Genomic DNA, 26,619 nt, shown 5'->3' with positions numbered 1-26,619 from the left:
GCACAGATTTCCCGGCATTTCTAACATTTAATGTGACTCCAGGTTGCTAAAGAATAAGCTGGGTGTGGTGATTTGCACCAGAAGCAATAGGTGGCACATGGGTGTCACTGCTGACCACTGGATGCAAAGAGAGCTTGTGTCTCTGTTTGTGGAACCTCCTTAGAAGTGTGCCACCCTTGGGCAGGATGAAGGGGGCAACTGGGATGGGGGAGTGATGCAGTGGATGGTATGGGTGAGGGGCAACAATAATATTAATAAACTGGACAGATTAACATTTTTCACATAAAATTGTTTGTCTAACTCATGCCATGATATTAAAATTTGAGTCAACTCAAGCAGACATACAAACCTATTTCCAACATATATTGAGGATTATATTCAAATGTTGAAAGCACTATAAAAGTAAGATGTTCTTTTGAACCCAACTTACGTGAACTTGTTTGCCCAACCACTGAGAAGCCCTAAGTCCAGGGCCAGTCCTTAGTATTAAGAGCCCAAGAAGAAACTGTAACCCAATTCCCCAAAAGACAGGCCTCCAGTGTACCTATGGAGAAAGATGGAGAGAGACGTATCTTGTTAGAGGATGAATGCTGACCTGAGCATAAACGCCCAGAGCCTCACTGTTTCCTTGGAAGCTTCTCACACGTGGCCTTTGACCCCCCTTATCTGGGAGGCCCAAGCAGTCTTGATCAGAGAGTCCCTTGATAGATTCATATGCAGAAATCTCAGGGTTGTATTCCCTCTTTCTAAACCTGAGTTTGAAGCCATCACTCTCAGGGGAGTATGGAACCATTATGTAAAATGACTCAGACCCAAAGAGTAGTCTTAGCAGGGCCATAAGCAGGAAGGATCTAGCCTTGATGGTCATGCTGTAAATATTTGATACATATAATTATTTGCCCTTCTGGAAGATGGAGAGGCAAAATATGACTTCTCTGTGCATCCTAGGTTTGTTGATCTGACAAAATGTAAGTGAATCAAGTGAAAGAAATTCCACCCTGTCGAGGGGTTCTCATTTCACTGTAAAAGCAACCAATTATCTATAACACATACCCAGGAAGAGCAGAGTCATGGACAATCAGCTTCTTTCATTTTTGGTGCAGAGAGGAGCCTGCTGCAAAGAACTATGGGATTGGAGGCATAGAACACAGCGGAGATCTTCACAGGGCAAAGAATTTGGATCACATTAGGTGACTTTGGTCTCTGACTAATCCTTGTTTCGAGGGGTGAAGCTTTCAGCCAGTAAGTCTTCCAGGATTTGTCATTATGATTCATATGTGAACAATCAATGTCTCAGAATTTTGCCCATGTATTGGGTTACTGACTGACAGAACAAGGATGAGAAGGGAATTTAATGTGAACAAAACTGTTTAAGGACAAAGTTTTGGAGTAAAACAGCCAAAATTGCAAAAGGAAATTTGATAAACTGAAGGATCCAATGGTAGAATATTAGATTATTTGCTGGTGGGGGAAATCTGGACGAAAATGGGTGAGTTTTCTTTGAATGTGTATTTGACGGGGAGAGGAGGGTACAGGAGCAGAAATTGGACTTGGCGGACAGAACATCTCACTGAACGTGTGACTGGAAAATTACTGAGAATGAACAATAAGAAAGTGACAATTCTATGAAAGTTCAGGAAGAAGGGCCCCCTAGCCACTCAAAATATCACAGCAAGGTAAGAAAAATACTGAATAACAATTAAATTCTCTCACACTCATTATTTAGAGCAATTTACACATGAGAAAAAAGGGGGAAAAAACCCAAAAATATCAATTTGATACTTACTTTGGTTGGGTGCTTGGAAAATAGAAATAGCAGGATAACGTACACTATGAGTCCACCGAAGGACACCAGCTGCCATTTCCCCAATTTGGCGGTGTCAAAGATCAGCCAGAAAACAACTCCCAGGATCAGAGAGCTCCAAATCACCCTGAGAGAACCAGAAAGGGGGTATCATTTGTTGTATTTGTGGCAACATTTGTCACATTCAAGTACTAGCTTGAAAATCATAATCAGGTTTCAACTAACAAGCAAAAAATATTACGAGTAACAGACTCTGGCACCAGGAGGTTATGCTTCTAGAAATTGCAAGAGACCCTCTTTTGTTGCGGCTATAAAGGCAAATAGCCAAAACATTAAGCAATGTGTCCCCCTCATTCCACAACCCTTGGGCCCTTCAAGGACATCTAAAGGGGTCAGAGAGAAGAACGGATGTTTGGAAAGAAGTCTGATGATTTCTTTGAGAAATCTATGGAGAGTCCTCATCTCCAGTTTGGAAGATGGGTGAGGCGTTACTTTCTTCCCTTTAAGGGAGAGCTTGAAATGCATTCTCTGCAGTTGGGGGACCTCACCTGAGCCCCAGAGAGTCAAGTGGGTCTTTAGATTGGATTCAACTCCCTGAGGAATCAGGTGGGCATGACAAGGCTGATTCACAGCTTGGATGGCAGAACCAGAAAGGGTGCTGTGTTGGGATGGCACAACCCTGGTTTATTAGGCCAAGGATGTGTGAAGTTTCCTGGTAGATCCCAGTTGGGCAATGCTGGGGAGAATGGGTCCTGGGTCCTACCCAGCAGGGCCACCTGGAAGGAGAGGAGGTCCCACAGACAGAAACTGCTAGAAAGCCCTGAGTGGTCACCTGCAGGCCACAGGCTCCTGTAGGAGAGGGTTGACTTTAGTAATTCACAGACCTTTCCTCCCAAGGAAGCCAGCTTTGTGCCTAGAGCAGAGGGTTACCTCCCCAAGTGAGAACCATCCCATCCTTTGGAGAAGATCTTATAATTTAGCGGCACTTGAAATTAAGGCAGTTTGTAGGGACATTTGAACATAGCTCCAATGAGTAATTACCTTATTGAGGCCTTGATTCCTGTTTGCAAAATGAAGGCATTTTAGCAGATTATTCCCTAGGTTGTCTCTAGCTTCAATATCCCACAAATGAGGAAGCAATTTCAGAACACAGTTTTGGAAGAGAGTTCAAAAAGTCAAAGATCCCTCTCAACGGCAGTAAGAGAACCAACTGCATTTACCACTTCAGCCAGAACCAATGGCTGTCCAGAAACCTTCTGCCAGGAGACAGGAGCTCTTCAATTCGATGATCGTATTTGGCCATAAAGTGATCCCAGACCACAAAGAAGATGGCAGCCACAGTGATCACGAAGAGAGGAAGGGCTCGGTGAAAGTTGAGCCCACACGCAGCGATCACCATAGCCAGGTAACCTGCCAGGAAGCAGACACAGGTGGGGACCATCAGCACCAGCTGGAGACCAGCCACAGCACCAATCGGCTCCGCCAAGGGGAGGTTCAGTCAAGGGAGCATTGATGGCGGGAGAGCTCATGATAGGGCTATGGGCTCCTCTGACTATAAGTAGTGGATTTTGGGGGCTTCTGTTGTTTTTCCAAGCAAGTCCCTCACAGTGTCACCATGAACGCTAGGAGGACAGCATGCTAGGTCTTTTTCTCTCATAGAAACTTCTGAGTTCTCGAATCCTGACACTTCATCACCGGGCCTCTCACTCAGCACTAACCACTTTTTTCTGGCATTCAGACTCGGCAGGCGAGCTTCCGTCAGAGAAAGGCCAGGATTTGAAGCAACCACTGACTAGAGGTATTGATTCTCCTGGTTTGCAGCTCAGGTTTGGCCTAAGCTTGAGTAGGAAAACAGGCCCACCAACAATCTCTAAGTGTCCCGGTATCTCTACAGGAAAGGGAACGGGGTGGGGCAACTACCAAGGGGGCTGCTTTTGAAGAGGAGGTTGTAGGATAAGAACAACAAGGTTTCCTGTTAAAGGTCAGCAATAATGGTCCGAGGTTAAATCTGGCTGCCACATGCTTTATAGGTGGCAAGTACAGCTGTATTTGCATGTTTGTATCTGTCTTCTACAAATAAAGTCTCATGGGGACACAGCCACACTGTCTGTGTGCTTTTGTCCCATAAGGTAGAGTTATGTGGGTTTCACCATATTGCGTGCAAAGCCTGAGACACCATCTGGCCTGGGACACAGATAGTTTATGGCTGATCCCTGTTCGTGCAGTGTGAGCACCAGCAGTCCCACTGACCTCAGGGAGCAGCGGTCTTGGGTTAACATCTCTGGACTTGGGTGGGAGGGTCCCACCTTATAGACATGAGTGCTCTTTAAAATGGGCTGCAGATCCCTTTGCTTGGGAGGGAGAAAAACTGGGGACCTGTTCATCTGTGAGGACAGTACAGTCCTGCCTTCAGGCAAGAGGAGTGGGCTCCCTGGGCCCAGGCTCCCCCTCGTGTTGTGTTTGCGTAGAGCATTAATTGCTTATATTTCCCCTACTCTTAGGTTTCTGCCTTGTCATTATCACCATGTTTTCCACTTACCTGGATGTGATGAACCAGCCCTCAAATCCACACCACAGTCACAAAGGCCACAGCAGTAGAGAACCTAAAAAGTTAGCTGCTGGTACAAAAGCTGGATAGGGAACCCCTCTGAACAGGTGTCCCATGCTGAGACGCCCCCCCACCCCACCCCACCGCCCCCGAGGGGCTTCCTGATTGATTCTCTCCCTCTCTAGATGATTCCATGAAGTCCAGGGCAGTGGGAAGACTTATTTTTCTTTCCACAGAAAGCTCTTATTTTGGGAATCCTTGAAAAGAGACACTCGATCCCATCCCCTTTGCTACTTACCAGCTAATAAGGTGCCCCAGAGGATGTACCGAAGGGTGGTTTTGTGTTTTTGACAAAAATCCCGAACTGTACCATAATTCCTTTCCAGATACCTGAAAGAAGACAAAAGCAAAAAGGCAGGCAGAAGTCAACACCAAAATCATGAAATAAACTGGCAGCTAAGGCTGGATGGGGCGTTGTACATCAAGCAAGCAAACGACCAAAGTCATGAAGTGCGTGTCCTACAATATAGAAATGGGAAACTCATTTCAGTTTAGACTAAAATCAGCCATGTATTGGATCCGTCTTTGCTGAATGGATGTGATTTGGTGAATTGCATGTGCCAGCCCTTGAGGGGTTACAGAGATGAGAAAACGTGCTCTGTGAAATGGAGCAGGGAGATGGAGAACTAACCAAAAGCTGAAAGCAAATTATAGGACAAGGGTGTTTCTCACTGGACTATGAGGGCCTCCATTAGCTTTTAAGACACTGTTATTAAATGTTGATTTAAAAAAAAAAGTAAAAATCCAATGAACTATCATCTCTTCTGTTTCCACAAAGTTCGAGTAAGCTGGTGGTTCCCTGTCCTCGCTCACCATACTTTTTAGCGGGAGGCTGACAGACTTCACTAGGTACTTGAAACATAAAGTAGAATTTCATGGCTATGAGAACTATTAACTAGTAGGTTGTAACATAGCTTTCCCAGAAAGTTCTAGAATTGTTAGCATGTCTTTGTTTCTGTGCAGAGTTTTGTTATGGGGTGGTGGGTATGTTACTGGACAAAACATGTGTCCCCTTCTTGGCAAGTTAATCAACCTACACCAGAAGTAGTTGTCACACAAAGCAGAAATTTTGTTTGTGGCATGCAGGAAAGAAAATGGAGACCATAGGGAATAACTCACAAAAGTTATGATTCCCTGAGTATGGGGAGGTGGGTACTTTTATTTGGCGTAGGGGATGAATATTCAAAGGGGAAGTTTTATCATCACATGTAGAGGTGGGCAGAAGCTTACACATGCGTGGTTTGAAATCTTGCTTTTACATGCATCGCATGATCTCAAAATGGCTGCTTTGCCCCTCCCAGAGGAGAATTTACAATATAAATGAGAGCAGGTTACTTTAGTACAACTCTTCGCCTCTTGGCATAGGTGGAATTCCTGTGCTTGCGGTCTCCGCCGGTCTGGTCCAGTTCAAAGTGGTTGGGTCCAGGGTGGTTGTCATTTAGAGCTTCTTCCTCGTGCATAGCTGAAACCACATATGCTCAAGACCCCAAAGTTCTTGGAGAGAAGAATGTCTGTAACTTTCAAGATGACAAAAGAATCAGGTCAAACACAAAAGATTAGAGTTTAGGCAGGACAAGAAAAGCGGGTTCGAGTCCGTGGCTGGTGACAGAATCCCTCCTCTACTTTTACCCTGCTCCTCACTCTTGAGGGCATGGGTCAAAGGTCCGTATTCTGTAATTACTTCCTCCTGAGCATGGGCGTTGTCATAGGGGCTGGTAGAGGAGTAGAATTTTTCCCGCTGGTCTAAGGTAATTCTGTGGGTCACCAGCATGGCTCTAAGTTGTTCATATCCCTGACTAACAGAGAGGTGGCAGTCACAGCTCTCAGGCATGGAGGCTGTCTTTTTGCCACGGTCTCTAGCTGCTTTGAGAAACAGGCTATCACTCTCTTTAAGGGTCCCAATGTTTGTGCTAATCCTCCCAGAGTTATCCCTTGTCTTTCATGAAGGTACAAGTCAGATGGTTTGCTCAGGTCTGGAAAGACCAGTGCAGGTGCTTCTATTAGTAAGTTTCTAAGCTTATTGAAAGCTTGGTCACATAGCTCATCCCATTCAGAGGGGTCCGTTTCTGGCCCCTGTAATTTGTCATAGAGAGGCTTAGCAATCAACCCCAAATTAGGGATCCATGTGTGGCAGAACCCAGCCATCTCACGAATTCTTATAGGTGACTACATGTTCTTGGTAGAGAAGTTGATATATTACCATTTGCCTCTCTGAGGAAGGTGGTACTGCCCCTTCAAAATAATAAACCCCAAATACTTTACAGTCTCTTGAGATACCAGAGTTTTTCCCTTAGACACTTGATATCCCTTACTGGCTAAGAAGTTCAAAATGATCACCGTGTTCTCATCAGAGATTTTCTTAGAAGGACTAGCTGCTAGGATGCCATCCACATACTGTAAGACAGTGCTTTGTTTTAATTTTAATTCCCTTAAATCTTGGCCCAGGATTTCCTCAAAAATTGTAAAGGAATTTTTAAATCCTTGGGCTAAGACAGCCCAGCAGTATTGTTGATTCTGGTGGGAGTCTGGGTCCTCCCATTCAAAGGCAAAAATCTCTTTGGACTCAGGGTCCAATGGGACATAAAATAAAGCATCTTTTAAATCTAGCGCTGTATGAAACATGCTGTCCCAGGGAGATTAGCCAGCAGGTATAAGGATTAGGTCCTACAGGATGTGGGTCTTGGACTGTTTTGTTGACAGCCCTAAGGTCTTGAACAAATCTGTACTTCCCTTTTCCTGGCTTTTTAATGGGTAAAATGTGAGTGTTACATGGGTAGCTACATGGCCCGATTATTCCTTGTTTTAGAAGTTTCTCAATTATAGGAATTATATGGCTTCTGACGTTAGGGGGCATTGTTATGTGAGAGGCCAGTGGTCTATCTACTTTTAGTCCACCCCTACAGGTATGGCACCAGCTGCCTGTCCCATTTGTCCTTGTGTCCATACCTCTGAGTTGACTCAGCTTAGAATGTTTGGGGAATTTCTTCCTTTTCAGGTACTGGTGCGTTTTCTAACGAGGCCATGAGCTCGACCTCCCGATTTTTGGGAACTTGGATTTCTATTTTGACTTGTTCCGAGTTTATTGAGGCCCCTAGTTTTGATAATGTGTCCCTCCGAGGAGAGGAACAGGGCATTCTGGCAGATATAGAAAAGCACGTCCTAATGTTTTGGATCCTATTTCACAGGTCAAGGGCTCCAGAAACCTTCTGGTCTCTCCTCTACTGATACTCCTTTTATATCACACTTTCTTTTTTGAAAGGGTTCCTTTGTTGGGTGTTTAACACCAGGAGTGTGGCCCCAGTATAGAGCGAAAATTCAACATGCTCTCCTCCCACTGCTAAGGTTACCCAGGGCCCTTCTGGGAAGCTGAGGACTGGTTGCCTGGAGCCAACTGGGGAGCCCCATGGCCCCATCACATATCATCTGTAGTCATGGGAAGTTGCCATGGCTTGGTCTTGTCTGATCCCTTCCCTCTCTTGGGTTGGTTCGGACAATCCCCATGTCCCTCCTGTCTGCACTTGCCACTGATTAGGCCCCAACTTCATTGCTGGCCTTCTGGTCCCATGGTAGGGGCTAGGGTCACTCACCAGTAGCATCTTCTTCTTCTCCTTCAGGTGACCTCCAGCAGACTGGAGGGTCAACCAAAGCAGAGTAGCTTGCCTCTGCATCTCTTGGTCATCTTTCATTTCTTCTATCATATTTCTGGTGTTGGGCACCCTGAGGGCCACCTCCACTAACTGCACAGAACTGGTATCAGGCCCTATTGTCAGTTTTTGGAGTTTCCTACAGATAAATCTGGAGCACTTTGAGAAGTGAACAGGTATCAAGAACTACTTATATCAGTGACATTTACCCACATAATATAACCTATAAAGGTTTATTATTATTTATTTGATAATTTTGCAAGTAATTTAATACACGCAATAAGCCTAACTAGTCTAAAATCTCCCACTTTATAGAAAGAACAAATTCTTTGAGAAGTCTCAGAGTCCCACTGAAACCCCCAAAAAGACTTTACTTAGGATTTGAACCTTGGGGAAATTAGCCAAAAAAACATCAAGAGGTTTTAAAACACTTGGTCACATTGGAAATAATGTTTAGTTATCCATTTAATCAGGGTGATAACAGAAATTGTCACAGACAGAGTGGAACAGTCTAAAAAGAAGACTCTAAAATAGGGAATTCAGCCTCCTTAAGCGTAGGAAATTATTTTAACGAAACATAGATTTTCTGTCTTGTGAGTAGACTCACTCAAAGATAAACAAAAAAAAAAACCTTTCATAATCTCTTTGTCAAGAGTAGACCAAAACTTTCAGAAGATTATCCTTTTAAGAGAGAGAAAGCCAAATGTTTAATTGTTTTAACTTACTTTTGATATAGAAACTCGTTTATTTAATCAAATTTATTTTAATCTTAGTCGTCTTAACTATGTATAAAACTCTTTTATCCTAGTTTTTACTTTCACAAACTTTCTGTCACTTGCTTCTTAGATTTAGAATTTGTTTTATGTCTCCCTTCGTTTTTTTTCCAGTACTGTAGAACAAATTTATCTTTTTTAACAAAACAAATAAAAATATCTCTAGTCTTTATGTCTTCTTTACTGAAAACATACATTTTACTTTCCTTGAATACAAAGAAGTTTCCTTAGTAACTTTTAGTAGCTTTTTCTTTTTTTGGCCAAGGAAGATTTGCCCTGAGCTAACATCTGTGCCAATGTTTCTCTATATTCTCATATGAGGGACACCTCCACAGTGTGGCTGGTGAGCAAAATAGGTCTGCCCCTGGGATCTGAACCCATGAACCTGCACCAGCAAAGTGGAGTTTGTGGAACTCTAACAACTCAGCCACAAAGCTGGGCCCAAATTTAATCATATGTATTAATAGAACTTTTAGCAATTATGGACTTTGACTGTGTTTGCAAAAACTAAGAAGTAAGTAATTATATACTATCTTTTACATTAGTATTCTGTAGGTCGGCATATTTATAAATACTTTTTATAAGATTTAGGAACATGATACTTCATAGTATAATCTTTTATAACATAAGACGTGTTTACTAATAGACCTGAAGATCTTTTAGTTGTTTTGTAATAAGAAGGCAAAAGTAGATTAACCTTTATCTGACATTTTATCTCTTTTAGAAATTATCTTGCTATTTAATGAATTTTTTATCATTTAATTTAATCGAGTAAAACTTCAAAGTTTTAACTTACAAAAAAGATTTTGGAACTATTCTAAATACATATGTTATAAAATATAATTATTATTAAAATTCTATCCATAAACTCTTACCTCACTTACATTTAAGCCATTTGTTTTTAACAATCATGTCCAGATTACTCACAAAGTCTCTATGTGACACCAGAGCAGTTCGCCATCATTTTAAGTTGTTGTATGTACGTATATTAAATCACCATTATTGTTAAAAGTTCTCCCCAAAGCTTTTACCATTTTACATCTATTTATTTTACCTGTTTCCAATGAATATTTAGATTGCCTATAAAAACCTTATGAATTAGACAAAATTAGCTATTATTTTAAGTTATTAGTTTTGTTGACAAATTCTGTAAGAGAGACAACATGAGTTTCTTTGACTCATAAAGGATGTATGTTTATATGACATCCTATGTTGATAACTTGTGGACATGTCTCTTTTAATGAAACCAATAGACTTAAACAAGTTTTTATTTACCAAAGATCATTTTAGATCATGTTAACTGGAAAGACATCTGGGCTAGTTTTTATCACATTTAGAAATAATTTACGTAAGTGCTTATTTTAAGTCAATTAAATACACCTCCTTTAGAAATGACACAATCCAGACACACAGACAGAGACATTTGGACAATCAGAAACAGAACTTTAAAAATTTCAGCCATGTCTCAGGAACAAAATATAAAAAATGCTGGATCCAAATTGTGACCTCTTCAGATGGCTAAAGATTTGTCTTAAAGATTTTTTTCTTTTTGCTCTAAGGATCCTTTTTTACAGCTGGTTTTAAGGTCATTTTCTCTTTTAGCAGCTTCTGTGTATTAATCAAAGAATGCATGCCATTGTAAGAGGTTTGGAATCCTCGCTTTTAATTTCTGGAATTTTCTGGAACAAAATTTTCCCAAAATAGCCATTACAATTTTAAAATATTTTAAAAGTTTACCTATTTTCACTGCTTAGTTTCAGATATGGAATTTTGCGGAAGTTGAAGTTGGGGGGCCCAGCAAGAGAGGAGGGAGGAGCAGCAGATTGGGTCTTCTTTCCCCAGCACATTTGTTTATTTACTTTTGCTTAAAGAGGCAGCATGGGATTTTTTTTCTTGTTTAGAAGCCTCAAAAATCAAAATAGGCACGGCCAGCCTGGTGGCATAGTGGTTAAGGTCACATGCTCCCCTTTAGTGGCCAGGGGTTTGAGAGTGTAGATCCCCTGTGTGGACCTACACACTGCTTATTAAGCCATGCTGTGGTGGCATCCTGCATATGAAATAGAGGAAGACTGGCACAGATATTAGCTCAGGGACAATCTCCCTCACCAAAAAAAAACAATTTAAATAGACTTCCCATTGGTTGTTTAATTTTTCATGGCCCGCTTTGTTTCTAATTACATATGCAAATACACCAGCTTCAGTCAAATGAGCTTGCCCCATTTTGGCCAATATAAGGTGAGGTCTCTCTTACCATGGTTAATTAGCATTGCCTGATGGGTGGATTTATATGTGCTCACAATCCCCACAGTCTAATTTAAAATATAATTAGGCAAAAGAAATGTAATCATTTTAAATAAAGCTCATCATTTTTAGCAGGTCCTGTTGGAAAAGGTTAGTGCAAAGCAAAAAACAACAAAAAAACCCTGACAGATCCAATATCCAGTAAAAGAAAAACCGGACCAAGTGCTAGGAGGGCAAGTACCTTGGCCCCTGTCATGCACGAGTTCCGTGACTCACCACAGACGTCTTCTCAAGTTCCAAGCCTTGTTTCCTCCACCAGCAAAAGCCAAGCTGCCCTCTCGAGGAGGACGGTTAAGGAGACTAAGGACCCCAGGAAGGTCCAACCTGGGAGAGGAGAGGCCGACAGAACCTCTCCAGCAGGAAGTGAGGGGGAAAGAAGAACAGGGGCATCGAGCTTCCCCAAGGACGGCTGGTAAGGAAACTGAGACAGAGAGATCCCAGAGGCCTGGAAGCCTGTCTGTTGAGGAAACAGAGGGTTATGAGGATCCTCTGCTGGGTGTGGCCAGCTACTTTGTTCCACACAGCTCAAAGGTTAACATTCAGACTGTAAGGACCTAACTCCGCCTTGTTCCAGTTACAAGATAAGACTCAGTGAGTCTAGAGACCAACTCCTTCTGTCACTCACAAAATACAAAACACCAAAGGGCCCTCAAAGGGGCTTCAAGTCCCAGCAGTGACAAACTCAAATGGGCTTCAAGCCCTCACTGCCCAGTGACTAGTTAGCAGGGATGGCTCCTGTTGGCCAGAGCTGAGCATCGGTTCTTCCGGGGTGGCCAAGTTGCACAATCCTTCCAACCACTTTGGGACTCCACTTTCCTGAGCCAGGCCACCTCCAGACAAGGACCTGAACCCAGAAGCCAGGCTCCAACACACAAACCTTGGGACTCGAACCCAAGGCTGAGGCTGCTTTTAACCCAAGGTTGAGGCAGCTGACTTTGTGAGACAACTTAAAGAAATAATGCTTATAGTTGTGCTGTGGGGTTGGTGCCACTGACCTCCATCAAGAGATTCTCGGAGCAAAATGCTCAGAGTGGCTGCTGGGTCTCCTGATGGGGAAGCAATGGCAGGCTGGCAGCACCAACACAAAGAGGAGAGTCCCTCCCACTGAGGCTCAACCTCCAGGATCGTGAACATGTTCTCCATCTGTTGGAAAACGGATGTTTGCAAGAACAGGGGGACAGAGGTCCCATCTGGGTCGCCAATTTGTACAGGTAGTGTGGGAGCAATGTTTGCGTCTGATCATTTCTTCCGGGAAGAAAGGTGTCCACCAGTAAGTGAGTATGGAGAGGCCACAGGGCTGTACCCACAACGATTGTCCTCTATTTCTCTTGGGATGCTCCTCGTCCCCTCCACACCTGCTCTGAGACCTGGCTTCCCTGCAGGTGCCTCTTTGCTCAATGACACATCTAACAGAAGCCTCTCCTTCTCCTGCTAGAGGCTGGATGGAAGGAGTTTACTTGCACATTTAACCATTGCCACTTCCAGGCCACTGGACAGCATTTATAAAACAAGCACTTCTCATCCCATATAGAAGATTCTCAATCTGCAGGACCTCACAGGACCCTGGCCCTAGCTCAGACCACCCCTGCCCTTGGTTAAGGCCTCCGGTCCCCTCCTTCCCACAGTCATGCCCACATGTCCAGGTCTTAGCTCCCTTCAGGTTTCAGGGCACAGCTCAGTTCTTGCTTTCTATGACGCCTTCTTGCATCTGCTCAGGCGGAGGCATCTTCTGCACTTTCTTCCTACTGTCTTCTCTGATTGCGTTTTGTTATGGAGACTTTACTGACTACAACTTCCTGGAAAATGGATGTGTGTGAACCCTACAGCACCAGCACGTGGAACACTGAGGATGCTTGACAGGCATTTGTCGAATTACTGGATAAATGCAATGGGAGTATACATTGCTTTTCTGGAACAGTATTTTACAGCTGTCGGTTAGGACCCCTTAGTGGGTTATGAAGTTACTCAGGGCATGATAACCCTCATTAAAAGGGAGAAGAGGACATCTCAGAGGGTATCACACAGAGTGATGGAAGGTATACTTCATGAAACTTTTGTCATTATCGTGTGTGAATCTGTACTGAGAATTAGAAACACTATTCTAGAAGATATTGAAGGAATATTAGTGTAATAAAGACTAAGTTTTTCATGGTCTAATTGAGGAAAGGCTGGTGATGCATTATCCTCAGTCGTGGACATAGTGTTAACAAGTAGCAGTGGTGAGGGCAACATTTAATAGGGCGCTTTAGGGTGGATGTATGGGATTTCTTAATTGCAGGGAGTGTGTGTAGTCCAATACAGCAAGCTGACACTGCATAAAATAAAGTAGGCAGAAATAGACACTTGGCCATTTGGTTTTCTAGGCTGAACACCTCCCAATCCCGTGGGGGTTGTTTCCATCCCATTGACATTGGTGAAACCTGAGTGCCTCTGGACACCCAAGAGAATCTCTCAGGCCCCAGCGTTAGAGACTCAGAAAGTCAAGTGAAGGATGAAACTAAGCTCAGGTTTCTGAGGTGGTAAGTATTCTTGATGGTGTATATGTGATAGGAGAGTTCAATCCTAATTCTGACCAACTGCAGAGATATCTTCTGATACATGAAAACAAAGTTCCTCAGACTTAGGAATTAAATCAAATTTAAATAGGAATTTAGAATATTGGCAAATACTTTGGTGTTATGGTAGAGTACCAGACAATCTTGCACTAGGAATCAGAAGCTGAATTGTAAGTTAGCTTTGTTCCACTCTAGCTGAGGAAACTTGGGCAAGTCGCTTCTCTGAGCTTCATTTTCTGGTCCAAAAAATAAAGACAATAATTTTGCCTCTCCCACTTAATGAGTGATAAGGACCTGGAATACCTTCAGGGTACTACAAGGGAAGAGCAAGTTTGTCGGGATTTAAAATGGACTGGGCTTCGAGAAATTACTTGCTTGTTGATTGACACTGATAAGATGAATTAACTACTTTGTATGGACTGGGGCAACTAGTTGTTACTTTATATCTTGTACCCTTTGACCAAGTTCACCCATTCCCCAACCTCCCACCCCACCCTCAATCCTGGCAACCACCAATCTATTCTGAATCTATGAGTTAGTTTTTTTTTTAGATTCCACAAATAAGTGAGATCATGCAGTATTTGTCTTACTCTGTCTGACTTATTTCCCCTAGCATAATGCCTTTAACCCTCCTCCAGGTTGTCACAAATGACAGGATTTCATTTTATTCATAGCTGGATAATATTCCATTGCATTGAATATACACATTTTCTTTATCCATTCATCCATCAATGGACACTTAGGTTATTTCCATGAGGTGGCTCTTGTAAATAATGCTTCAGTTAGCATGGGGGCTCAGATATCCACAGATATATTCCCAGATGTGACACTGCTGGATTAATGGTATTTCTGTTTTTAATTTTTTGAGGAACCTCCATAATGTTTTCCATAGTGGCTGCAGCAGTTTACCTTCCAGCCAACAGAGCACAAGTGTTCCCTTTTCTCCACATCCACGCCAGCACGTATTATCTCTTGCTTTTTGATAATAGCCATTCAGAGAGGTATGAGGTGAGGTCTTATTGTGGTTTTGACTTGCATTTCCCTGGTGATTAGTGAGGACTGATGTTGGCAACAGACTTGTTGCTTAGCTCTCTGCTGCCTTCTCTCTTGGGTTAAGTGGACTTCTCAGGTTTAAAAGGCCTTCAGGGAAGGACTCCCTCATGTCAGGTGTCATGCAGACCACTTTTGTGACAATCCCCTGACTAGCATTGCTCTGCCAAGGCTAACTGTGTTTGTATCATATCCCCCAGGATGAATACATCAGTCAGTCAGTCTACAGGATAACAAGAGAAGATTTTTCTCTCTAAACTAGGAAGAAAACTGCCACCCAGCACGGCAGGATGGACAATCACTTCTCTCTATGTCCATCTCTACTCATCTCTATCACTATCATCGAGATCTAGGTCTACCTCCCTCTGAATCTAGTTTTCTCTGCAGCAAGGCTCAAAGGCTTATTAACTTGAGCGCCATCACAGAAACCAGGCAATACTTCCTGGTGTCACTCCAGGTGTGGAACAGAGAGAAAAGAGAGTGGAAAATAAAGCAAAAGCCTCAGAAATGGGGTAGAATGGCAACAAGTGAGGAAATTGGGAGAGCAGAGAAAGGAAGCAGAAGGAATGGCCATTTACTGAGCCACTGTGTGTGCACTTTACACACATCCTCTCATTTAGTCTTCACACCAGTCCCATAAGGGATGAATCATTTTCTCTCACTGTAGAGACATGGAAAGCAGGACTCTGAGAGTTACTGTATCTGTGGTTACCCTACCTATAAGCAGCACAGCTGGGGTCTGAAGGCAGGTCTGACTAGCAAGCCAACTCTGCCAGCCTGACTCTCAGGGAGAGAAGGGAGGAAATGAAAGGCAAGGGAGGAAGGAGGTATTAGAAGAGAATGGTAAGATGCCAACAAAGATAACTGACTGAGTGTCAGGGTCATTCGTATCACACATTCTGAGCTACATCTTTTCTAATTTTCCCTTGTGTGAGTCATACTGATTCGGAGCAATTAATAAAATTTAGTTAAGATCTCAATGTGTATTGATTAAGTGATGTCACTGAGGCTGTTATGTGTGTCTTTGGAAGCTTCCCGTGGAGTTGCTGACTTCCTGGAAAAGTCTACCCATCGAATGCTCTTGAAGAGAAAGAGAGAGGGGAAACAGCTCTAATATTTCCCAGGTTGATAATCACTAACCTGGGATGGCCTGCTTATCACCTGAAGAATAAGAAAGTTCAAGGGTAGCTCCATTATGTTGATGTTTAAGGATGATTTGGGACAAATTAAGATGAGATAAATTTCAGTTGTATTCCACAGTACCTACTCTGAAGAACCCAGAGACCAAAACATTGACCAATTATAAAATCTAGTTCCAAAGGACACAAAAAAGAAGATATGTTTCTTCACAAAAGACACAATGAATTCTCAGTCATCATTTTGGAGGGAAGAGAAGTGGTCATCTGAGAATCTTGGGAAATAAGTGTTCATTTTTGATGTGAAAATTCTTCCATCCATGCATACACACAAGCACACAAACACTCACTCACACATTTTTATTTATTTATTTAAAGAATTTTTTTTTCCTTTTTCTCCCCAAAGCCCTCTGCACCCCTGGTACATAGTTATATATTTATTTATTTATTAAAGATTGGCACCTGAGCTAACAACTGTTGCAAACCTTCTTTTTCATTTCCTGCTTTTTCTCTTGAAATCCCCCAGTATATAGTTGTACATAATTTTTTAGTTGTGGGTCCTTCTAGTTGTGGCATGTGGGACGCTGCCTCAACATGGCCTGATGAGCAGTGCCATGTCCATGCGCAGGATCTGAACCAGTGAAATCCTGGGCCACTGAAGTGGAGAATGTGAACTTAACCACTCGGGCACGGGGCCGGCCCCCACTCGCACATTTTTAATCTATGAAAGATGTAAGATTTGTTAGAGAACATATCCCCCTAGTATTTCAAGCTATCTTGTCAATAGAAGTTTGCAAAGAAAGTCTTGATAATCAACTGTAAATGAAGAAGTAAGAGAAAAAAATAAATGAATGAAGTGCACACAGTAGGCAATGAGTGGGTGCCAACATTTAGCTAATGTAAAATTATAGAGATTCTATTTTGAGCAGGAAGGGAGCCCAGATTACCCATGAGACCTTATCCAACACTGTAATACCATGAACCACTTCAAAGGAGACTGATTTGTTGTGTCTTTCCCTACACAGGCATTTTGGGAAAACACCAGCCTTGTCATTCTTCTTGTAAAACCAGCAATGGACCTACAACCCTGTGAAATACATGTCCAAAAAGTTTGTTGGGAGCATGACAGGAGGTGGCCGAGGCCAAACCAATGCATTGTGTCATGTATATGAGCACCTTCACTTAAGGTGTTTGTAAGAATTGATCTAGTCCCATCACGTGTTCCTATCACAGTGGCCACACTCTGGAGAAACACAGAGACCCAAATACTGACCTATAATAAAAATGGGCTTTCAAGAGACCAAAACAAAAAAGAAAAGAAATATTTCTTATCTAAAAGTATGATGAAATTACCAATTGACTTGGCCACAGAATAAGTTAGGGTCTCTGGGTACCTGACATTTCTAGAGGTTCCATTGTTCTTTTAAAGTGCATTAGCTGAAACAAGAGAACTTAAGGTAGAGAATTTAAGTGTGGATAAACAGTCTACCTGTTACTTCCTTCTTCATTTCTGGTACTAAATTTAGGGGAGAAAAAACCCATGAGCAACAACTTAACAGCTCAACAAATTAATTGCTTTATTGTCTATAAAACAAAACATCAGAAATAGCAACTTTCTTGAATTAGAGGGATATTTTATTAACATGTTACATTAACATAAGAACTAAGAATGTTATACTCTTTCTACAATAAGATGTTAAGGCTGTTATATATGAACCTTGTGGTAGCCACTGACCAAAACTCTAATAAATACACAAAATAAAGAGGAAGGAATCCAAACATAATGCTGAAGAAACTTATTAAATCACAATGGAAAAGGGCAAGAGAAGAAAGGAACAGCAAAGAACTACAAAAACTTCCAGAAATCTATTAAAAAAAAAGTCAATAGGAACATATCTTATTACTTAAAATGTAAATAGATGAAAAAGTCCATTGAAAAGACATAGGGTTGCTGAATGGATAAAAAAAAATGCTGCCTATAAGAGACACATTTCAGATCTAAAGACATTCAGAGATTGAAAGTGAATGGATGGAAAAGACATTCCATGCATAAGTAAACAAAAAGAAAGCTAAGGTAGCAATACTTACTTTAGTCAAAATAGACTAAAACAAAAACTGTAACAAGAGACAAAGAAAGGTATTACACAATGATAAAGAAAAAAATCCAACTAGAGGAAAAAAAACTGGCAAATATCTATGTGCCCAACATAGAAGCACCTACATACATAAAGCAAATATTAACAGACACATAGAGAGAAATCGACAGTAACACAAACATAGTAGAGGACATTAAAACTCCATTTACATCAAGGGATCATCCAGACAAAATCAACAAGGAAACATTGCCCTTAAATGACACATTAGACCAAGAGATTTCATAGATATATATAGAACATTCCACCCAAAAACCTCAGAATACACATTCTTTTTGAATGCACATGGAACATCCTCCAGGACAGATAACATGTTAGGCTGCAAAACAAGTCTCAGTAAATTTAAGAAGGCTGAAATCATATCCACCATCCTTTCCAACCACAATGGCATGAAACTAGAACTCAATTACAAGAAGCAAATTGGAGAAAACACAAAACATGTGGAGACTAAACCACATGCTACTGAAGAACCAATAAGTCAAGGAGGAAGTCAAAAAATACTTTGAGACAGACGAAAACAGAAACACTATCGCCCAAAATCTATGAGATAAAACAACATCACTTCTAAGAGGGAAGTTTATAGTGATACAGGCCTATCTCAAGAAGCAAGAAAAATCTCAAATACCCAATCTAACTTTATACCTGAAGGAAGTAGAAAAAGAACAAAGACCAAAGTTAGCAGAAGGAAGGAAATAATAAAGAGCAAAGAGGAAATAAAAGAAATAGAAACTAAAAAAAAAAATCAGAGAAGATCAATGAAACTAAAATTTGATTCTTTGAAAAGATAAACAATATAGGTAAACTATTAGCCAGACTCATCCAGAAAAAAGAGAGGGCTCAAATTAACAAAATCAGAAATGAAAGAGGAGAAATCACAACCAATACGACAGAAATACAGAGGACCATAAGAGATTACTACAAACAATTATACGCCAACAAATTGAACAACCTAGAAGAAATGGATAAATTCCTAGAAAAATTCAATTTTCCACAACTGAATCATGAAAAAATAGAAAATTTGAAGAGACTTATTATGAGTAATGAAATTGAAACAGCAATCAAAAAACTCCCAACAAACAACTGGCCAGGACCAGATGGCTTCACAGGTGAATTCTACCAAATATTTAAAAAAGAGTTAATACCCATCTTTCTCAAATTGTTCTAAAAAATTGAAAAGGGTCACTCCCAAACTCATTCTATGAGGCCAGCATGACCCTGATACCAAAACTAGACAAAGACATTCCAAAATAAGAAAACTACAGCCCAATATCCCTGATGAACACAGATCCAAAAATCTTCAATAAAATATTAGCAAATCAAATTCAACAATACAATAAAAGGATCATACACCATGATCAAGTGAGATTAATTCCAGGGATGCAAGGATGGTTCAATATATACAAATCAATCAACATGATACACATTAACAAAACAAAGGATAAGAATCATATGATCATCTCCATAGATACAGAAAAGTCATTTGATAAAATTATATATCAATTTCTGATAAAAATCCTCAACAAATTGAGTATAGAGGGAACATACTTCAACATGATAAATGCCATATATGACACATCCACAGCTAACATCATACTCAGTGGTGAAAACCTGAAAGCATTTCCTCTAAGAACAGGAAAAAGACAAGGAGGCTCATTCTTGTCACTCTTCTTCAACATAGTGTTGGAAGTCCTAGCTACAGTAATCAGGAAAGAATAAGAAATAAAACGCATCCAAATTGCAAAGGAAGGAGTAAAACAGTCATTGTTTGCAGATGACACCATACTAAATATAGAAAATCCTAAAGACTCCACCAAAAGATTATTAGATCTAGCTAATAACTGAATTCAGTTATTTGAAGGGTACAAAATAAATATACAGAAATTGCTTGCATTTCTTTGCACTAACAATGAACCATCAGAAAGAAAAATTAAGAAAACAATCCTGTTTATAATTACACCAAAAAGAATAAGATTCCTAGGAATAAATTTAACTAAGGAGGTGGAAGACCTGTACATTGGAAACTATAACACATTGAGGAAAGAAAGTGAAGCGGACACAGATAAATAGAAAGATATACTGTGCTCATGGAGTGCAAGAATTAATATTGTTAAAATGGCCATACTACCCAAAGCAATCTACAGATTCAATGCAATGCCAATCAGAATCCCAATGACATTCTTCACAGAAATAGAGCAAGGAATACTAAAATTCATAGGGGGCAATCAAAGACCCCGAATTGCTAAGGCAATCCTGAGAAAAAAGAACAAAGCTGGAGGTATCACAATCCCTGACTTCAAAATGTACTACAAACCCAGAGAGATCAAAACAGCATGGTACTGGTACAAAAACAGGCACACAGATCAATGGAACAGAACTGAAAGTCAAATTCATTTTAAGAGATTGGTTGGACAAAGTAGCAATGTCTTTGTTCTTCAAGTGATCTCCATCGTGGTCCCAAAGCTAAGGATGCCATTGTGTGAGGAAGCTTGGTCTTAGCTTTCATCTGGTTACTATTCAGTTCCCCCTCTTCGACCTAAACTGCTTCTTCCTCAATTTTCCTTTCTTAAAATGACATTAGAAATATGACTTTTATTCACCCCTGTCCTATTTCTTCCTGACGCATCCAATACATTTTTGTTTACTGAATAAACACAAGAAATTAATGACTGAAATAGCGGTTAAATGGATGTGAATGAGTTGATTAAAACATCAAGTACAGATGCCGTAGAGGAGGAGCCCCGTACTGGCTCTAGGATTCACAGAGGACTCTAGGAGATTGAGTTATTCCTTGCAATTCTTCACCCCTCCCTGCAGCCCTGCCCTCTGCCTGTAACTTTGCAGCACCTCCCAGGAGAGGTGGAATGGCCTTCCCTGACCCTTGGCTGTGGGCTGGGCTGTTTGATTTGCTTTAGCCAATGGGATGTTAGCAGGAGAGAAGCAGATTAAAATGTGTTGGCCATGTTGAACTTGCCCTCTTGTGCTTCTGTCACAGCTAAGAGAAGAACATGCCCCAGTGGTCCTCTGTGCCGAGAGGATACAGGGACGTGAAGATCAGACCCAGTGTGCAGCTTGCAGTCAGGCCTCCTTCCCCAGAGCGCATGCCTGAGTTCTTCCTGTACAAGGACGTGTGCCTCTCTGAGTGCAGGCTCAGCCTAGTTCTGCCTACCCACAGATACATGAGTGAGAATGAGTTTGGGGTGTTTTCTTGCACAGCACTCTTATGGCAACAGCTGAGAAATACAAGGAGAATGATAGAAAACATTTGGACTAGGTACCTATGATATCCGAAGTCCATCTTCTCTAAACTGGTTTATGACTGTCCTGCTTCAAACAAGCTCTTCTCTTCAGTTTTCCCTCCAAAGAAACATCGTCTGTATGTCCCTCATCTTTCAATTACATTTGAGAGGGCTGGGCTTTTTCATATTTACTGTGTTCACACAGCAGGGAGTGTTATCTATAGTGTGACAGGTCAATACACATACAGTCCCCACATTCCACCTGGAAGAAAGTCAGTCACACAAATACAAACTCCACTGACAGGTGCTCCAGATGTGGTTGATGCTGTGTGTAAACATTACATGTGTGTTTGAAAGAAGCCATCAGACGCTGGCTCAGAGCATCAAGAAGCAAAAGAGGTTCCCATTTTATAGGGCATTAAACCTCTTGAGGCTTTTAACAATAATTTTTCTAATTTGTTAAATTTTTCATTATAAAAGTATTACATTGAATAAAAAGCATTTTCTACTTTAACCAAAAAAAAAAGTAAAATGAAAAACAAGAGACAAAATAGGGAAATCAGAAGGTGACTAAACTAGATAGGCATTAACACGAGTTGTTTCCAAACAAACCGAATTTCCCAGGATGACACCTGTCCCTTTCTTGATTTCTGCAGACGTGATCTCTTACCACACTTCCTCAGGAGATCCAGTGGTTCGTCTGGGTCGACAGCAGCAGCAGTTCGTGCTCACAGCCCTGACTCCTTTGCCCCCAGGTGGGAATCATCTCCTGGGCTGGAGGCTTCCCCAGTTGCTGTCTCCTCCCCACAGGGGCTTCTATGCAGAAGACGGCACCTGTGAATGCTGCAGCTCTCCTTGCAGAACATGTGGAGGAAATGCCACCAACAGCCACTCTTGTGAAGGGGGCCTCATCCTGGACCAGGGAGGGGGACAGGAAACCTGCTTCAACAGTCACGTGGCTGTGGAGGGGGTGTGCAAGTGTTGCTCAAAGATGTGTCAGGACTGCACCCACGAGAAAACATGCAGAGGTAGCTGGGAGCATCCCAGGGGAAAGCGTGGCTCTGCAGAGCCTCCCCAGCTGGGGGCTGACTCTCAGAGGGTGGGGTGTCCGAGCAGAACTGGGGGAACCAGTCTCCCTACCTTCACAGAAATGTGTCCATCATTGTGTACATCACTGAGGAAGCTGAGGAGGAGAGAAAGCCTTTCCATTGTGGACTCTGCAGGTTAAGACAGACAAGAGCCCCTTTTTGCACGATTTCTTCCACACATGTGTACTGAGCACTTAGGGGTGCCAAGCGCTATCCCAGGTGCTGGGGGAAACTAAGACTCTGAGAATAGTGCTCTGGCTAGGAACTTTCTCTCTGGAATTATCTCCCAAGAAAGGATGGCTAATTTCCTACCAAGGATAAGACTGACTCATAACTGGTGCTGTCCTATCCAAGGGATTCTCTTGGTCTAACCAAAGTGTTTTCTGGAATTCTCCCCGAAATAAGAGAATGAACACAAAGAAAATATACCTACAATGCATTTATCATGCTAATCAACTATGCATATTTCATTGGTCTACCCTACCAGTGAATGAAAAATTAACTAATCCAAAAATTCCTAAACTGCTTTCCCTACTAAAAAGAGCCTAAGGGGCTCGGTACAACTTTAAAAATCTGTTACTGCTTCTTGGGATTTCAGAAGAATCCCTCCAGCATCTCAGCCCTCACTCATCTGCCACAGCACCACAAGTTGTGCATCTCCAAGGGGAAGATCATTTCAGGATGTAAACCCAGCACCATGCAATCGGGCCACCATATGTGGTCTCCTCTCCCAAAGCAGGCCTGTGCCACACGGAGGAGGAGCCCCAGCAGGGTGGGGAAGGGGCAGATGCAGGTACACTCATGTCTGATGAGCCAAAGTGGGGAGGAGAGGCCAGCCCTCTGCAGAAGGAATGAATTCCTTTCTCCTGTCCCTCTGGGGGTCGCTTGCTGCTCTCCCCTTCCCCAGAGTGCGTGCCTGGGTCCTTCCTGTGCAGGGATATGTGCCATCAGTCCTGTCCCCACCACTCCTATAAAGATGCATGCCAGGGTGTCCTCTGCCTTGAAGACTGGAGGGCAGTGGCCCCTCAGCGGATGACTGCGACATCTGTGCTGAGGCGTCCTCAGTTCTCCACGACGAGCGGTGTTTGGATGAGTGTGCAGCAGGAACTTACTATGAAAAAGAGACTAAGGACCGCACGGGGAAGACTTCTGGGCACAGGGCTGAGCGCTGCATCCCACGGATCCTAACAGGATTATGGGATTCTGCTGAGACAGAGCAGGTTCCTGGGTTCGCACAGTTCCCGCTCCCGAGCTGTCGTCCCAGCCTTTCCCTCCTGCTCACGGAAGCATATTGTGACTCTGCCCTGATTCATTATTTATTTTTAAAAGGCATCATTCTTTAGCTTTGATCATGTAACTGTTATTACAATGGCTAATGCTGACCCTCCTCACAAAAGTGGCTGATCCAAAAGGATCCTCAGGTGAAGATTTACAACGGAGATGAGGAGCCTTCAAAAGCCCACCCCAAATGGAAGATTTTTCCCAAAATTTTAAGCCATAATAGGTTCCAGCAGCCTAAGGAAAGCCAAGCCACAGAGGATTTTCTTGGTGTCCCTTGTCCCCTTTCACCGTAGCCTCCCTAAAGCTTCCTCCATCCTCCTCACCTTCAGCTCTGCTGCCCCGGGTCCCTGTTCCATCCCACTTGGCACCTCAGTCCCTACACGGTCAAGAGGGGTCTGCTCTTCTGATGCCTCCTCATGTTTGAACTGGGTGTGAGTTCTTGCCTCTCACTAGGTATCAGGGAACAGAAAAATTAAACAAATTGCCCATTACCAGAGGAATTCTCCAGCAAGTGAGAGAAGCATCCTGGGGAAGGGAATTTTCTCCACTCCCAACCCCACCCCAGTTTTAATGATGTAGAACATTGTAAGTTCAAGGTGTACAACATGATGATCTGATACACATGGATATTGTGAAATGATGACGACAGTAAGGCCAGTGAACACACCCATCACCTCACATGGTTACCCTTTGTTTTGGTGAGATCATTGAAGATCTACTCTCTTAGCACCGTGCACGTGTACAATCCTGTCCTGTTAACTACAGTCACAGCATCCACTCCAGCTCAGCACTCAGTGGTAATCTAACCCCTTGTGGCCTCCAACCAAACACGAGATAGACACCCAGAGGCAGGCCCTTAACCTGAGCGAGAGCTTGAGGGTGACTCCCGGGGCAGGAGAGACCTTGGGCCACCCACGTGCTAGGACATCTCAGGGACATGTGTTGGGAGGACAGGAGGACACAGGTTCCCTGGAAGGCTATCTGTTCTAGCCTGTGGGCTGGATCTACCTTTCTCTGTGTTTCATGTGAAGCTTCTAGTGTCACTGTCCCAGCTGACAAGCTGTGAAGAACACGGGCTTGGAGACAGGCGGCTGTGCAGTGCAGCAAAGGGCGGAGGGAGCCCGGGCGGCAGGCTGTGGAGCTGGGCTCCGTTTCCACAAGAAGTTCAGAGACTCATCAAGGCCTGCAGGACCATCTTGCCTGCACCATGCTGGGAACTCAGGACTGACTTCGGGCCCTTCTCTGGGGCTCAGTCACAGACGTAACTTGCCATCGAGAGAGCTTTACAGGTCTCAGAGGATGGTTCCTTAATTTACTTGATTTGATTTTCCCATTGAGAAAGGCCCTGGATCTCACCCCTGGCTGCCCATTAGAGTCACCTGCAGAGCTTTAAAACCACAGATGCCGGGGCTCTCCTCAGACCCACCCAATGCTGGAAAGTGACTTGAGTCTGTCCTTGCAATGCTGTTGCCCCTTCCACCAGTCCACAGGGAGGCTGAGGGAAGAAACAGGGTGACCACCTGACTTTCCAGAGAGGAAAAGTAACAAAGGACCTGACCTGAAAATTAAGGTTTGGCTGGTGTGGAGAAGCTCCTGGAACCAAGCCATCTCCAAGCAGGACTTCCTCTAAGAAACACAAGGACTGGGAATCCATTCTCATCACCCCAAATTATCCCCTACGAGACAGCAGAGACACCTCTAAGCGTCCCACAGCTCTCCCGGGGAACGAGGGCAGAAATAGCGAGAGCTCTTCTTAAGGTCCTGGGTTCAACTCGTGACTCTGCCCTTTTCAGCCAAGTGACTGAGCTCCTCCAGCCTTTCCTGAGAAGGAATTTCCTGGATAGATAAGATGAGATGATGACAATCACAACGATAACACCAGGGGTCTATTCATTCAGTGAGTGCTTCTTGGGGGCCTCCTATGTGCCACATGCTCCTCCAGGCCTGGTAACAGCAGGGAACAATACACACAGAACCCTGTCCTGATGGAGCTTGCATTCTACTGGGCAAGGCCAACTCTACAGAAGATAAGTCAGAAGGAAAAATAAGGCAGGGAAGGGGGAGAGGATGTTGGGCAGGATGCAGCTGAAATTCGAGAAGGAGGCTGGAAGATGTCTCTGAGAAGGGAGGGAACAAACCAGGCTATACCTGGGAGAAGAGAATTCTAGGCAGAGGGAGCAGTGACTACTAAAACCCTGAGGGGGCGTGAATGGTTCTCACTCATTTGTCTGACAAATACTCACTGACTGTCTGTCACACGCCAGGCCCTCCCATAGGTGCTGTGCATTCAACAGGTAATTATAACATATCTGGACAATGGCTACATTAATGATAAGTGCAAGGCATTCTGGGAGGTCAGTGGAGGACGGCAGAACAGGAGTCACGGTGTGAAAAGGCCACCAACCAGTGTGTGGCCATGCTGCCACAAGGCCTCTTAGTGTTCCTTTGCTGCATCTTGGGTAGTTGCAATGAGTCTTAAAATTTCTGAGGGGCTGTTGCAGGAAGGGCCTCTAGATATTACGGAGAATACAAAACACACATTTTTTCTCTTTTTGTCACAAGAATGCTCCACTCAGAGCCCAAGGGCTGTCCTCAACTCATGGCCCCATACCCTTGGCACAGAGCCCTGGAAATCTCTGGAAGAAACGAGGAAGGCTCATGCCACACTTTCCAGTGAACTGATTCCCTAGAGGGGCGCATGGCCTCTCCTACTCTGTCGGCAGCCCCATCCCACCCACAGATTGCCACAAGTCCTGCAGGACCTGCCCGTGTCTGGGACCTGCATGCCCTGCCAGGACGGCTTGAGGCTGAACCACCACATGGACTGCGTGCCCACCAGGAACGCACCCCCAACGAGTGCTGGGGTGAGGGGCTCTGGGATGCAAGCCCTGTCCCGCCAAGTGCTCTGCTGCATGGGGCCCTCGGAGGACCAGTGTCACATGCACCTGTGGGGCAGCCTTCTTCCCAGTGAGTTGCTTTTCCTCATAGAA

At 43.2% G+C, this 26,619-nt stretch overlaps 1 protein-coding gene across 12 annotated transcripts in view; it reads right to left on the bottom strand.

The window, feature by feature from the left end:
• LOC111772073 (solute carrier family 28 member 3) overlaps nucleotides 1-26,619 on the bottom strand; it is a 65,117-nt gene that overhangs the window by 21,041 nt on the left and 17,457 nt on the right. For 3 of the 12 annotated variants that reach the window (XM_070248951.1, XM_070248946.1, XM_070248947.1), the window contains exons 2-6: nucleotides 5,748-26,619; nucleotides 4,651-4,742; nucleotides 3,025-3,214; nucleotides 1,787-1,931; nucleotides 431-544 (exon numbers count right to left, since the gene is read on the bottom strand). The exon at nucleotides 5,748-26,619 is cut by the window's right edge. In XM_070248951.1, the coding sequence (XP_070105052.1) occupies nucleotides 431-544; nucleotides 1,787-1,931; nucleotides 3,025-3,214; nucleotides 4,651-4,742; nucleotides 5,748-5,872 (666 nt within the window). In that variant the 5' untranslated portion in view covers nucleotides 5,873-26,619. The remainder of the gene's footprint in view (nucleotides 1-430; nucleotides 545-1,786; nucleotides 1,932-3,024; nucleotides 3,215-4,650; nucleotides 4,743-5,747) is intronic. The other 9 variants (XM_070248949.1, XM_070248948.1, XM_070248952.1 and 6 more) reach the window with 9 other exon arrangements.

This window comes from Equus caballus, chromosome 23 (assembly GCF_041296265.1).
Source record: "Equus caballus isolate H_3958 breed thoroughbred chromosome 23, TB-T2T, whole genome shotgun sequence".
NCBI lineage: Eukaryota > Metazoa > Chordata > Mammalia > Perissodactyla > Equidae > Equus > Equus caballus.
This window is presented reverse-complemented; position numbering and strand designations above follow the sequence as displayed.